This window comes from Mastacembelus armatus, chromosome 7 (genome assembly GCF_900324485.2).
Source record: "Mastacembelus armatus chromosome 7, fMasArm1.2, whole genome shotgun sequence".
In the NCBI taxonomy this organism is placed as follows: Eukaryota; Metazoa; Chordata; class Actinopteri; order Synbranchiformes; family Mastacembelidae; genus Mastacembelus; species Mastacembelus armatus.
The window spans coordinates 23,345,523-23,359,000 of record NC_046639.1 but is presented as its reverse complement, the minus strand read 5'-3'; the positions used below and the strand labels follow the sequence as shown (position 1 = coordinate 23,359,000).

At 40.2% G+C, this 13,478-nt stretch overlaps 2 protein-coding genes across 5 annotated transcripts; both read left to right on the top strand.

Annotated features, from left to right (window-relative positions):
- Nucleotides 1–1,125: 1,125 nt before the first annotated feature.
- Nucleotides 1,126–4,421, top strand: hspb7 (heat shock protein family, member 7 (cardiovascular)). Of its 2 annotated transcripts, none has more exons than XM_026331448.1 (4): nucleotides 1,126–1,216; nucleotides 1,436–1,619; nucleotides 3,561–3,685; nucleotides 3,859–4,421. In XM_026331448.1, the coding sequence occupies exons 2-4, from the start codon at nucleotides 1,442–1,444 to the stop codon at nucleotides 4,036–4,038; spliced, it is 483 nt and encodes a 160-aa protein (XP_026187233.1). In that variant the 5' UTR covers nucleotides 1,126–1,216; nucleotides 1,436–1,441; the 3' UTR covers nucleotides 4,039–4,421. The 2 variants fall into 2 exon arrangements, with proteins under 2 accessions (XP_026187233.1, XP_026187234.1); XM_026331449.1 differs by lacking the exon at nucleotides 1,126–1,216 and adding an exon at nucleotides 1,221–1,234.
- A 954-nt stretch (nucleotides 4,422–5,375) lies between these two features.
- Nucleotides 5,376–13,306, top strand: zbtb17 (zinc finger and BTB domain containing 17). Of its 3 annotated transcripts, XM_026333274.2 has the most exons (16): nucleotides 5,377–5,552; nucleotides 6,415–6,680; nucleotides 6,789–6,968; nucleotides 7,199–7,531; nucleotides 7,646–7,735; nucleotides 7,996–8,291; nucleotides 8,628–8,770; nucleotides 8,887–8,972; nucleotides 9,111–9,187; nucleotides 9,352–9,439; nucleotides 10,387–10,503; nucleotides 10,634–10,754; nucleotides 11,097–11,227; nucleotides 11,393–11,656; nucleotides 11,833–11,922; nucleotides 12,033–13,306. In XM_026333274.2, exons 2-16 carry the CDS (start codon nucleotides 6,476–6,478, stop codon nucleotides 12,449–12,451), a joined length of 2,640 nt encoding a protein of 879 aa, XP_026189059.1. In that variant the 5' UTR covers nucleotides 5,377–5,552; nucleotides 6,415–6,475; the 3' UTR covers nucleotides 12,452–13,306. The 3 variants fall into 3 exon arrangements, with proteins under 3 accessions (XP_026189058.1, XP_026189059.1, XP_026189057.1); XM_026333273.2 differs by having other exon boundaries at nucleotides 5,376–5,552; nucleotides 7,202–7,531; nucleotides 8,887–9,187; XM_026333272.2 differs by having other exon boundaries at nucleotides 8,887–9,187; nucleotides 12,033–13,103.
- Nucleotides 13,307–13,478: the final 172 nt, after the last annotated feature.

Here is a 13,478-nt window from a genome sequence, read left to right as displayed (position 1 = left end):
AACAACAACAAAGACATTTAATAGCACTTTTTTCAGAGTACCACCAGCTTTGGTCTCGACAGCTCCACCAGAGGTGCAAAACACTGTTGTTACCGGGTGGGGGGGAGGTGGCTGTGCGCTCTCTGGCAGGGAGGTGGCGAGTTGCTGGGCTGAATTTAGACCATTAGCAGGGTGCTGTGAGCTCTGTTCTGATAAGACTGGAAGCACATAACATTTGTAATGCTGGCTAACCTTTCAAACATGGCTTTGAAACATAAAGACAGCAACCGTTTTGTGTTTTAGTTTAACAGTGGACTGGCATGAATTTCAGCTTCAGGATGACTGTGATGGCAGGTTTTCAGGACTGAGGTTGTGGTGTCAAAAACTCTGTCATGTGGTGCATGTGCCGTATACAGGTCATTCGTAATTTTAGGTAACAATGTGATGATTGACAGATACTGACAGACGCCATAAATGAATGTTAATGGATTAGTCACACTAACTAGAGAGAAGAGCAGTGAGCAATTTCTAATCACGATGGGCTGTGGGGTCCATGTAGATATTAATAGCCACAAAGCAATGCCATTACTAAGTCCCCTGCTCCCACTGACGGCTTTGTTTTCAAGCACATTCTTTCCATCTTTGTTTTGCTCCTAACTTATCCTCTGAGATAAGTGGCAATGCTTCTTTTTGGTTTTTTTAATTCACTTGTCTTCATCCAACTCTGCGGGAGAAAACAGCATTTTCCAGCAAATCGTTTGGTCTTAATGTAGCGTGTTCAGAGAGAGATATTAATAAACTGATGACTTGCAGTAGCGCTTCAGTTGGAAATGGGGCCTGAAAAGACAAAAATCTCTCTAATGAGACACAACTGTGCTGTGAAAACATTGGACACTGTCAGTTAATGGCTGAAGAAAGCAGAAGGAACATGTGAAGTGATGGAGCAAAGGGGGTATTAAACAGAGGAAAGGGGAGCTATTTCAGGGATGGTGTGTGTGGAATGACAACTGTTGCCCCCTTCATTCTCTTTCTGTACCTCTCTATCAAATCCTGCCTTCTCTTCTACTCTTAACCTCAGGGCCCTTCAATGCCCAGAACTTTTCCAGCCACAGAGCCTTCTCTCTATGGCTCTGTGCATCTCCTGATAAATATAGAGCACTATTACCCTTTCCCAATGAACTGTGACACACGTGTGCACCTCCCACACATGGGACGATGCAGTATATAAGGGCTGTGGGTAAGTGGCTGCAGAAGGGTAGGAAAACAAATTGTCTTACCTAATACAAACAAATAAACCAAATCCAAAAAAAAAGGGAAGCCAGAAAAGAAGTGTATATCATTTCTACATTTACAGTAAGCCTCTGGAAGACTCCAAGAGCAGCTACTAGAATAATCAACTCTCTCCGCCTCCCTCTTCTCTCCCTTTACTCTCCTCTGACTTACCCAACATTCACAGCCATCCATGAGTGTGACCAACTCCTCTGCCTATCGATCGGAGCGAAGTTTCCACCAGACCTCATCCTCATCCTCATCCTCGTCTTCGTCCTCGGGTAACCCATACATGGAGAAAAGCCGGGGACTCTTTGCTGAGGACTTTGGCTCCTTCATGAGGCCTGGGGGTGACTCCTTAGGGTTTTCCAGTAAGTTCCATTAAGAAATGTCAGGTCTCTGTAGCTCATTCTGTATGCAAAGTGGTATAAAAATAATGGCAATATTGTGCAGGAGTGACATTTTTGGCTGTAAAGTAGATTTATGTCTCCGCTTGGACACAATTTGTGTACAGTGTGCTGTTTATCACCGTAAAATAGTCATAAAATGTGAGGTGACAGTCCAGAGGAAGGAGACAACAGGGAGGACAGAATTTAAAAGGCAAATGTTCTCTGTTGTTGTTTTGTGTTTGTAAAAAGGAGTTTATAAGAACACAGATGTACATGAGAGAATACACTGTGTTGAAGATGCTTTTTGGTCAGCTTTCTATTCCAGGTTTGTCAGGCATTTGTGTGTTTACAGTACACATTAAGGACAGCAGATACTTTACAGTGCTGATTTGTTTTCGGGCTCAGTAATGTGTGGAGCTGATGTGAAATGTTCTGTAAAAGTTCACTGGCCGTCCACATAGATGTGTGAATGTTTGAACTTTAAACAGCCTCAGAGTCCACGTGCCTTATGTGTCAGGTGTAGAGAAGAATTGATTTAGAGTGTTTGGTATCACATAGGTGCAGTACTGGAGTTTGAGGGTGGGTGCAGCTAAAGGGAACGCATACACACACACACACACACACATGCAAGCTGGGGAATGCTGGACTGACCGCCAACAGTGTGACTTCACACACTGAGTATCTAGGATGACGCTTGTATAAGAAATGACCAGATGGTTGCCAGGTGACTAGTGTATACACACACACACACACACACACACAGTGGGAATTATGTCACATAATCAAACCAACCTGCATGTGAAGTCAGAGCTAATTTCACTCACATTTCCAGTCTGGTGCTTTATGGAAGGTCATGGTTCTGAGCTCAGAATCACTGGAGACAGGCAGTTGTCAGTGTCACTGACCTGATAATGCTTCACACTACATCATCGTCATATGTTTCTTTACTGTTCCCTGTTACTGTTTCCCATGCAGATTATTAAAGCTTCTTTAATGAACATATTATATTAACAATGGATCAAATAACTATAAAACTGCAGATTATTACCTTTTTAGCTTATGGTTTGGTTACTGTGCACCTCCCTCTCTGCAACCTTGTTTCCAGCCAGAGTAGGCAGCTGCTCTTCCAGGGAAAAAGCTAAATAAACCTACTGTATACTACCTAAGACCAGAGGCCAAAAAGCAGCTAACTGGTGAACATAAAAGCCAAAGAAGCGCTTTTTTAAATTAAAGAGTTGGTGAAGACCAAAACTAGAGCTAGAAGGAGAGTGTGATTATTGATATTACAGTACATTAACTAGGTGGACATAAATCCTCATAGGAAATTATTTTCCACACTATGTTCACTTTTATAAGGTGATAACACTGTATGTCAAATGATTGTCTTACTGCCCCAAGTGGCAAAAAAGTGAATATAACTTTAAAGAACACAAACCCCAAGCTATATAAAGGAAACATAAAATTATTAAAAGATAGAAAGAGAAAAGTCAAATTACATTATAGCTGTATTTGAACTGACTTTACAGTGACTACTGTATGGTTATATAGTATAAAGATCCGAATCATAAAATTTAGAATTTTATTCGCCAACTAAGAAAGTCACATTCACAAGTGTCTTAGCCATTTAAAATCCAAATATCTAGCATTACATAGTATCCCCATGGTCAATGGTGTGCCATGTACTTAGGTTCTGTTGCTTCTATCCAAGATCGAAATGTTATAAGCTGACTTTTGTTTTAGTAGATTTTAATGAACTGAATGAACAAATGACAATAGTTTCTTCTAAGACAACATATCTTGCAGCTTGAAAAGACCCTTTATTCTCATTAGACCAATAAAAATGTGAGTTCATGCTCATTAGCAAGTAATGAAAATGAATTGACAAATTAAGCTAATACCCCTTTAATCTTGTGGTGGTTTCAGGTGAAACTGGAAATATTAAAACTCTTGGGGATTCATATCAGTTCACGGTTGATGTGCGAGACTTCTCCCCTGAAGATGTCATTGTCACCACATCCAACAACCAGATAGAAGTTCGTGCAGAAAAGGTGAGCAGCCTTCCTTTTGATTATGTATGTCTTAGAGATGTTAAAATAATGTTAGTTTTCTTACCGTATTAACCTGTCATTAACATATTAATATGTGTCTAAATGTGATCAGAGCTATTAATCATCTGTCTTCAGTCAGCAACAAGTCATCTCTAATATTCTGTCTTTTACAGTTGGCCCAGGATGGTTCAGTGATGAACACGTTCACTCATAAGTGTCAGCTACCCGAGGATGTGGACCCCACCTCAGTGACATCATCACTGGGTGCAGAGGGGACCCTAACAGTCCGGGCGCGGCGACATCCTGCCAAACATGAGCTTGTACAGACCTTCCGCACTGAAATCAAGATCTAGAGAGGGACAGCGTTTCTAACAAACCCCTGCCTCTTGTGTTTTTTATGCTACTTTCTCTATTTCCATTCTGTGTTTCACACTTAGAGATTAAAAACCTGTTGCTGCTCATTTATATTCTGAGTTAGTTCACCCTACTTGCAGTGATAAGGCATACTTCCACTTAACACAGTGAGCCACAGGGGCTTGGAGATGTACAACTCAAGGATGCACACACCATGAAGTTAACTGACATGGTCACTTATGTTTCTCCTGTCCTCTAACATAGTTACTCCTGTAAAACACACCTCAGACACTAATGGTTGCTCACTAATAATAATTTATTATATAATATTATTTGTGTGAATAAAATTCTCCAGCTTTGGCAATAAACATCCTGCACTGTGTAAGTATTTTGACTGATGACTGATAGGATTTATGAACTGTATCAGTTATTTGGAGCGTGAAAGTTTAACAAAATTATTAGAAATCAATGTTAAGATTTAGTTTAAAAAATGGAAAAAAACTGAAATCTCCATCTATCATTCAGGTCAGGTACAACAAACAGAGACAGATCTATTTTCCAGTTTTTAAACAGAATACACCTATGGCATCATATATGGCAATTTCATTTTTTTAATACAAGTTATTTTGATTTTACATGCTTACAACCAAATGCGTTTTTGAAAGTATTAAAATAAAAAACAGGACAACAAAAAATTGGTAAACTGTGAGCACCACTCAACAAACTAATCTCCAAATCAATAGAAATAGTAGCTTTCAGGTATTGTACACAGGGTGAATGCGTTTCTATTCAGTCTTTTGTGTGTGGAGGTATTTATGAAGCATCTTTGCTGCTTTCATGTGAAAAGAATTTCAAAGACGCTATTCAAGGCAAAATCATTTATAATACAATAATTTTGGCCGATGTTGTGAGGCCATAATTTACTCCACTGTGAGCCAGTGGCCTTTGCATGTTGGTGTGCTTCTCCTTGAGGGAGGCCACATGATTAAACACATAGTATATACATATTATAGTGTTGTACCGCATTCGCCTTGAAATTATTGCTTTTATATTCTTCATGAGTAGACCTACTTTGGAGCTGATTCTGCAGCATTACTGCTACAAAACACATTAAATATTAGTTTAATGCTACTCAGAACTGTATAGTAAATTATGTATGTAAAATTTAAAACTGCCCAAAAACGTATTAGTCGGTTTAATGAGCTACATACGTGTGTAAAGCATTTCTACAGAGTTTATCAATATAGCAAATCACGTGAGCGCGAGTCTATTGCGCCACCGCGCGGTCATCAGCACCACAGCACGTGGGCAAAGTGCGCGTGCTCCAACGATACATCCGGCCGGTCCCTATCAATCGATCAGAGAGAGGAAGATGTCGGAGGACGGAGTTAGCGGGGCAGGATCGATCACCGAAAAACTCGATTGGGGTCGCTTTTCCTAAGTGCGTCAAACAATCCATAACATCGCACAGCCCAGCACTTTGATCCCGGAGTGAGGACGCGAGAATAAGGAGGTAAATCAGGGGTCGGTTTATTTTAAAATGGCGCTCAAAGAGCGAGCTCGCTGCGAAAACAACAAGGCCCGACTCTTGGGCCCGCCATCTTGTCTCTTCAGTACATGCATGTCAAGGCACGCTAAATTAATCCCTGATAAAAAACCTGCAAGGATTGAGGAATTGTAATCGATGCACTGCCAAGTCAAGCTGTTGAAACTTTTAGAGAAAGCAACATTTCCAGTCACAAAGCACATTTACAGGTGTTTTTTTCCGTGGCCTCCTAAACATCACTTCAGGCTTAATTAACGCTAATGTAACGCCACGGTGTCATTTTGATTAATATAACTAAGTTAACTAGTCATTTTGCATCTTATTTCATCGCGTTGTTATTGTTTTTTAGAGTTCAGCGTTAGTTAGCTAGCTGTGTGCTGAAGGCTCATTTGTTTTGGGTGTTTTGCCTCGGGTATGTCCTGGTGCTGTCCTGTAGAATAATAGTCTAATGTTTACGCCGATGTGTGTGCAACAACCACTGCCATTCACCCGCAATACAGCACAAACACGCACACTTTGCACATAATAAAGCACATGTTTAATAAAGTACTTGTTTGATCCGTTAAAGTCAGAAAGTATTAGTGTCTATCTCGGCTGTGGAAGGATTCACATACAGACACCTGATTAAAACACTGGTTTACTGAATGAGTTGTAATTTGGTGTTATCTTGTTTTTTCACAGCATTTTTGGTTTTGGTGAATCAGTATAGTTAAATTGTTCAACACCCATCCAATAAAGTTCCTGACTATAGTTTGAATACAGTGGAGCTTCAGTAATATTGTAATAAATGTTTTTTTGAAGGATGATACAGGGTCATTTTGTTTGACAGTGGTCCACGGAGCCTGTGTCTGCTTGCCAACCTGTTCCACCATCCTTAAGCCATCAACGCCATGGACTTCCCATGGCACAGTGGGAAGGTTTTGGAGCAGCTTAACAGGCAGCGCAAGCAGGGCCTGCTGTGTGACTGCACCTTTGTTGTGGATGGGGTGGACTTTAAGGCCCACAAAGCTGTACTGGCAGCCTGCAGTGTCTACTTCCGCACCCTCTTCCTAGATCAGAAAGATGTCGTGCATTTGGACATCAGCAATGCAGCAGGTAGATCACAGTCTGGCTGCATACTTTCGTGCTCATATATTAACAGTTTACTTAAATATTATACCCCATCATCTCTGTTGTCTGACATATTTCTAATATTCTTTGCAGGTTTGGGTCAAGTCCTGGAGTTTATGTACACAGCCAAACTAAGTTTAACTTCACAGAACATTGAAGATGTGATGGCTGTTGCAAACTTTCTACAAATGCAAGAGATTGTAAATGCTTGTTCTGCATACCAATCAATCGCAAATCCAGCTCCTTCCCTCATAACACTGGATTATGCTGTTGGTAAGTACAGTTATATAGCTTTAGAGATTTTCTTTTTTTTATGTCGAGCTGCAGTAAATAATAAGCGTAATTATTCTTTCTAAAGAAATGCATCAATCCTCTTTACATACTGTGTTAACAATTTTACAAGTGTGATGCTGATGTTAACCTTTTATTATGGCTGCTAAATTCTGTCTCTGGAAAAATGATGACATGATTTTCTTACTTTCAATATTTCTTTAACAAACCAGAAGAAAAAACAGCAGAAAGAGAGCAGAGGAATGAACTGGAGAGTGACCTGGCAGAAGTGGCATCCCAAGTTGAAGATAGTCCTTCTACCACCCCCACTGAAGATAAAGAACCCACACAAATTCAGGAAAATTTAAAGAAAGACCTCTCTGTTGAAGCACAGCACAATGTTTCTCAGCCTTCCCCCACCAGACTCCACTCAGGCAGAGGACGACCCTCAAAAACCACCCCAATTTCTGCTCAAAAGAAGATATGTGTAAAGAAGGAAACAGAAAATAGTCCACAAGATGCACCTGAATTTCAAGATGATCCCTCTGACACCGACTACATGCCCAGTAAGTGTTTATATATTCCATTTGGTATGTGCCCATGCTACTTTACAGTCTTTGTGACAAGAGCAATACGGATTTTGGACAAATAAACTAGGAGATTTTTTATTTTATTCACAGAATCACAGTTGACATCTGCTGGCAGCTCATCCTATATGAGCTCCAGAGGGAGAAGAATCAGAAAACCCCCTCGAAGAAACTTCCCACCTGGTGAGCAGGCTGGCACATGTTTTTGCCTAAATGCCACTTTATCATATGTGTTCAGCATCATCATATAGTAATAACGAGAATTTTTATTGTTTGATTAGAACTAGTATGATTATCTTAGTCTTACATTCAGTTCCAGGTTATCAGTAAAATGGTTAATGAAATGTGAAATGAAAGTGGCTTTGCTATTGTAGCAGTTGCAGTTTCCAGTCAGAATTCTGGAAAGCATGTCAGTGTCAAGTATTCTGTTACTGTACTAACAGACAATGACTCAGATGATGAAGGCACATCATCACAAAAAAATGAGAAGAGGGTGGCAGAGCTGGGGGAGGAGGCTGAAGAACAGCAGGATAATCATGGAGAGACTGGAGGTGGAGAGACTGGAGGTGGGGAAACTGGAGGTGGGGAAACTGCTGATGAAGAAGGTGCTGAAGAAGATGGCGAGCAGGCAGAAGCTGTGGATTCAAGCAGTGAGAGAGATGGGAAACAAACTCAGGCAGCGTCTATGAGCAGCCGATCTGAGTCAAAACCTTACAGCTCTGTAACACACAAATGTGAGGTGAGAAAAAGTGTGTGCAGGATGGAATCATAAAGTAACTTAATAAAGTTTAAACCTTATTACTTTCATGTTTACCTTTTGACAGATGTAATGTTGCTTATAGTTTGTGGATGAAAGTTAATATCATGAATGTTTAGTTACAAGGTGCAGCACTGCTCTTTACTGTCACACTAGTGCCAGACAGGCACAGCAAAACACAGTGCGCAGGAGCATTAAAGCTGAAATATTTGCTGATGTTGGTAACACTGGGAGTCTCTGCAAATATTGACTATATTGGTATAGCAATAAAATCATTGTCTGTATATTCCTTATGGAAAATTCCTTTCTTCTTTCCAGGACTGTGGGAAGAAATTTACCCACACTGGTAATTTCAAGAGACACATGCGTATTCATACAGGAGAGAAGCCGTTTAGCTGTCGGGACTGCAACAAGGCTTTCTCTGACCCTGCAGCCTGTAAAGCCCATGAGAAAACACATAGGTGAATCATTTATTTTCTTCAGAGACACATAGTTTACCTGCACTGCTTCATAGTGATACCTTTCTACTGAGCTCTGACAGGTTTGTGTCTCACGTTGAGTTCTTGTTCCTTCCCAGCCCTCTGAAGCCATACTGCTGCTCTACTTGTGGAAAAAGCTACCGCCAGATCAGCCTTCTCAACTTGCACCGCAAACGTCACACAGGTGAAGCACGATACAGCTGTGATGTGTGTGGCAAGCTCTTCACCACGTCTGGCAACCTGAAGCGCCACCAGCTCGTGCACAGTGGTGAGAAGCCATATCATTGTGACTACTGTGACAAGTCGTTCTCCGACCCCACAGCCAAGATGCGACATCTGGAAACACACGACACAGAGAAGGGCAACAAGTGTCCGCATTGCGACAAGCGCTTCAACCAGGTAACACTGTGTTCGAGAATGTTTGGCTTTTTGTGGAAAAACTGCAGGCATAATTACATCACCTTTTATGTATAGTTCATTAACTTAAATGCCAACTAAATGTAACCAGACATTTTAGTCTTAGTGTGAAAAGACCGCATCTGACAGTTTTGTGTTCTCTTTAGGTGGGAAATCTGAAGGCTCACTTAAAAATCCACATTGCAGATGGGCCTCTCAAGTGCAAAGAATGTGGCAAACAGTTTACTACTTCTGGTAAGAAGACAATATGGACTATCCTTTTTTTTTTCTTCTAAAATTTTATTTTTTCTATTATAGGCTGATTTAATTCATAAGAATCTACACAGGTTGTGTTTTTATTAAAAAAAAAATAAAATGCCCTCAAAAAATTGATCTACCTATGAAGAAATTACCTGGTGGCAGGTGAATCCCTGAGACCTAAACGGAAACTCATCAGTTTAGTGACAGTACAGATTGCCTCTCACTTAAAACAAGACACCCACAACAAATCAGAATGATATTCTTTAAAAAGAGAGTTAATGCTTTGTCTACTTTACTTAAAAATATTTTCACTCTTATCTACTTTGTTTCTGCTGGTATCTTCATCTTAACCACACAGAAAAGAGTGTTACAAGGTGCAGCAATGTAGATGCAGAAATTGGTGTTGCCCAGTATGGAATATATAGTTCTTTCTGATGTCGCATTTGGATGTGTATTAAATTATAATTATAAATATTGTCTATGCTGAAACTATCAGTAGATTTTTGACTGGTTGATAGGCAGAAAATAATCAACTCCTAATCAAGTTACTTATAATTTGAAAAAGCCAAGACCACTCAGATTTCAGCTTCTCAAATGTGAGAGTTACCTTATTTATTTCCTTATCTTTGGGTTTTGGACAGATGACTTGATAATGAAAATAATTGCTTTTTGGAGCCCTGCTGTTGTCATCTGATTTCATTAAAAGTTAATAAACTGCTTTTAGTGATCCATCTTCAGCAACTGACATGTACCAAAGAGTCACCTCGAACTCCCAGAATGACCTTCAAAAGCTACTTTATAATCAGCTCCTGACATTGACCTTTTCAGATGTTTAAATGTTACATTTAATATTTAATAGAATAGCATATGTGCATCACCTGTGTGCACAGTCTTTCTCTTTGCTTTGAGTCATTTGTTTTGTGGTGGTATCTGCTTTTTAGGAAATCTGAAGAGACATCTGCGGGTCCACAGTGGGGAGAAACCATACATATGTGTGCACTGCCAGAGAGCTTTCAGTGACCCTGGAGCTCTGCAGCGGCATGAACGCATCCACACAGGTACCATGACATTCAGACTGATTGTGGAATGTGGAGACAATATACATTATTCTCATTTGTCATGGTGATACAACACGAGTAGTATCTACATCCCACTATAGTGAGATGGTTGGTAATTGTTTTGTTTCAGGAGAGAAGCCTTGCGTCTGTCCTATCTGTGGCAAAGCCTTCACCCAGGCCAGCTCCCTTATTGCTCATGTTCGCCAGCACACGGGGGAGAAGCCGTATGTGTGTGATCGCTGCGGCAAAAGGTCAGCTAATATCACAATAGGCTTATTTTTCATGCTCACTTGTACCTAGAGAACACCATAATGTGAATATTTCCAACTAGTAGGTGTCGCCATGTGTAAAGAGAAAACAAACATTATTAACTACAGGTTAAAGGGTTTGCCCTGCAAAGGGAAAGGAGGGAATCACAGACCACATATTTCTTAATTGACATACATGGTGCAGTGATTTTTTTTTTTTAATATATATGTTAAGAATACCATCAAATGGTTGGCTACTGACATGAAATTAATAAGTGAGCACATTTTTAACAATTTGAAAGCCAGCTGAGAGAAAATATGTTTCTCTTATATCTGTCTCGACAGGTTTGTGCAGTCCAGTCAGTTGGCTAATCATATTCGCCATCATGACAATGTCCGACCACACAAGTGTCAGATGTGCAATAAGGCATTTGTCAATGTGGGAGACCTGTCGAAGCACATTATTATTCACACAGGTAAGAACAAATAATGTCATTGGTCATCGAGGTAATTGAGGACATTCACTTTCACCTGATGAGGACTTCAGTGCCTTTTGCAACCAGTTTACATCCAACTGAACTTTCATCCTTAAATTATCAGTTGAGTGTTTTTTTCTCATTTTGTATATCTCACTTTCTCAGGGGAGAAACCTTTCCTGTGTGATAAATGTGGTCGAGGGTTCAACCGGGTGGACAACCTGCGCTCCCATGTCAAGACCGTCCACCATGGCAAGGCTGGCATGAAGCGGCTGGTTGTAGCCGGGGGCAGTGTAGATGAGGGGTCTGATGCATGCACAGGGACAGCCACCTCTGACAGTGAGATCAACATAGTTACAGTCACCACAGAGGACATCGTCACCCTGGCAACCGAGGCCCTGGCAGCCAGTGCTGTAGCTCAGCTGACAGGTCAGACAGCATCTTCAGTGTGGCTTTGGGTGATTTCAGAGGAAATGTCAGTATGCTGGCGATATCAATACAAATACTGCAGATAATGAGTCTGCACTTACATATAATAAAACAAGCATGCGAGTAAAAGACAGTAATGAGTGTTTCCCTGCCTTGTGCCATGTGTTTGTTTACAGTTGTGCCAGTGACTGCTTCAGTGTCTGCAGATGAGACTGAGGCCTTAAAAGCTGAAATCACCAAAGCAGTAGAGAAAGTGCAGGAAGCAGGTAAAACTTTAAGAAAATTGTTACATGAATTTATCAGACTTTAAAGGGAGCAAATAGTATAAGAAATATGAATGACTTAGTTCGTCTATCAATTCTTCTTCTGTTCCCAGACCCTAACACCCAGATCTTGTATGCCTGTGATTCATGTGGTGATAAATTCTTGGATGCAAGCTCCTTAGCCCAACACGTACGGATCCACACAGCGCAGGCCCTGGTCATGTTTCAGGCAGATTCTGACTTCTACCAGTACACCGCAGCCACCACTGCTGAGGGGGATACTGCCACAACATGGCAACCCACAGCTGAACAGGTCATCCAGGAAGGGGAACTGATCTTCCGAGCCCAGGGTGGAGAAGGAGAAGCAGAAGGGGGGATCTTGGGAGAAACACAAGACCAGGAAGAAGGGTCAGGAGTGGTGGTTTCTGAGGATGAGAGAGAGTCTGGAGATCTTCTTACAGAGGGAAAAGATGAAGCTGCAGCAGAGGTGGAGGAGGAAAAAGAAGAGATGGAGTGTGAGAGTCACACATAGAAAGGCAGATTTATTACTGGTATATATTATTATTTGTGACAGAAATATATAATTTGTATATGATGAAATACAATAAGTCGAGTTGGTGAGGCCTTCAGCATTCCATTATGTTAAAAATAAACTACCTAAACGGAATTTATAACATAATACACGTTTAAAAATGAATTACATTTAAACTTATCTCAAGATTTGTGGCCATAAATTATGTGTTTTGGCATCCTACGTCCAGTAAAGGAGGTGAGATCCAGTGATGTAGTAAATAATGTTGAGAATTCTGTAAGAGATGTTTATGCTATTTTGTACAGTTTGTTTATTTTTAGACTTAAATGCAGGAGTGTGCATTTTCCTTTACAGAAACCATTTAGATCACAATTCAGTCTTACCGAATATAACTTAAAGACCTCAGTTATATTTCACCCAAATGAGATACGTTTTCCTTAATCCAGATATTTTATTGTACTTAGTATTTTCATGGAAAGATAGAGATTATTTACATGAACTAAAAACTTTAATGGGAGGGGCTAAATATCACCTTGTCCTTCTTTAAGAAGTAGAATGTCATTTGTTAATTTTCTGGCAAATGTTGTAAATGCTGTGCATGCGTAATATTTCTATGTATGTTATGTTCCCTCTAATAACGTCTTAATACCTCTGATACAAGATGAATATCTGTGATGGTGGTTAACAATTCTCAGTTTAGCCTTGATAGCAAGGCAGCTTTTTTTCTGGTATTGCTGTATGAGGAGAGTTTCCTGTCACCAGTGGTTTTATGTTATTATTGTCATATGTCTCAATGCAAGAAGCATTGTTCAGACTCACTCCTTATGAGCTCAATAAAGAAGAATCACTGTCTGACCAGCCTTGAGTTGTGTAGTTACTTTTACATTTTCACAGAAATACCCTATGCTTTTGCAGCCTGCCAGACACAAACATTAATAAAACGTATATATTAATAAACTACAGTTTGGTAAATTGTTCATTCGTTTTTTTTCTACCTTAAATAAGTATACACAAACATGTGGTAATA

Bases quoted from the DNA above. Each gene is read 5' to 3' on its own strand.
- hspb7 (XM_026331448.1), top strand. From the start codon at position 1,442: ATGAGTGTGACCAACTCCTCTGCCTATCGATCGGAGCGAAGTTTCCAC. The intron at 1,620-3,560 runs GTAAGTTCCATT...TGGTGGTTTCAG, and splicing joins TGACTCCTTAGGGTTTTCCA to GTGAAACTGGAAATATTAAA. The intron at 3,686-3,858 runs GTGAGCAGCCTT...TGTCTTTTACAG, and splicing joins TAGAAGTTCGTGCAGAAAAG to TTGGCCCAGGATGGTTCAGT.
- zbtb17 (XM_026333272.2), top strand. From the start codon at position 6,476: ATGGACTTCCCATGGCACAGTGGGAAGGTTTTGGAGCAGCTTAACAGG. The intron at 8,771-8,886 runs GTGAATCATTTA...GTTCCTTCCCAG, and splicing joins GCCCATGAGAAAACACATAG to CCCTCTGAAGCCATACTGCT. The intron at 10,755-11,096 runs GTCAGCTAATAT...CTGTCTCGACAG, and splicing joins TGTGATCGCTGCGGCAAAAG to GTTTGTGCAGTCCAGTCAGT.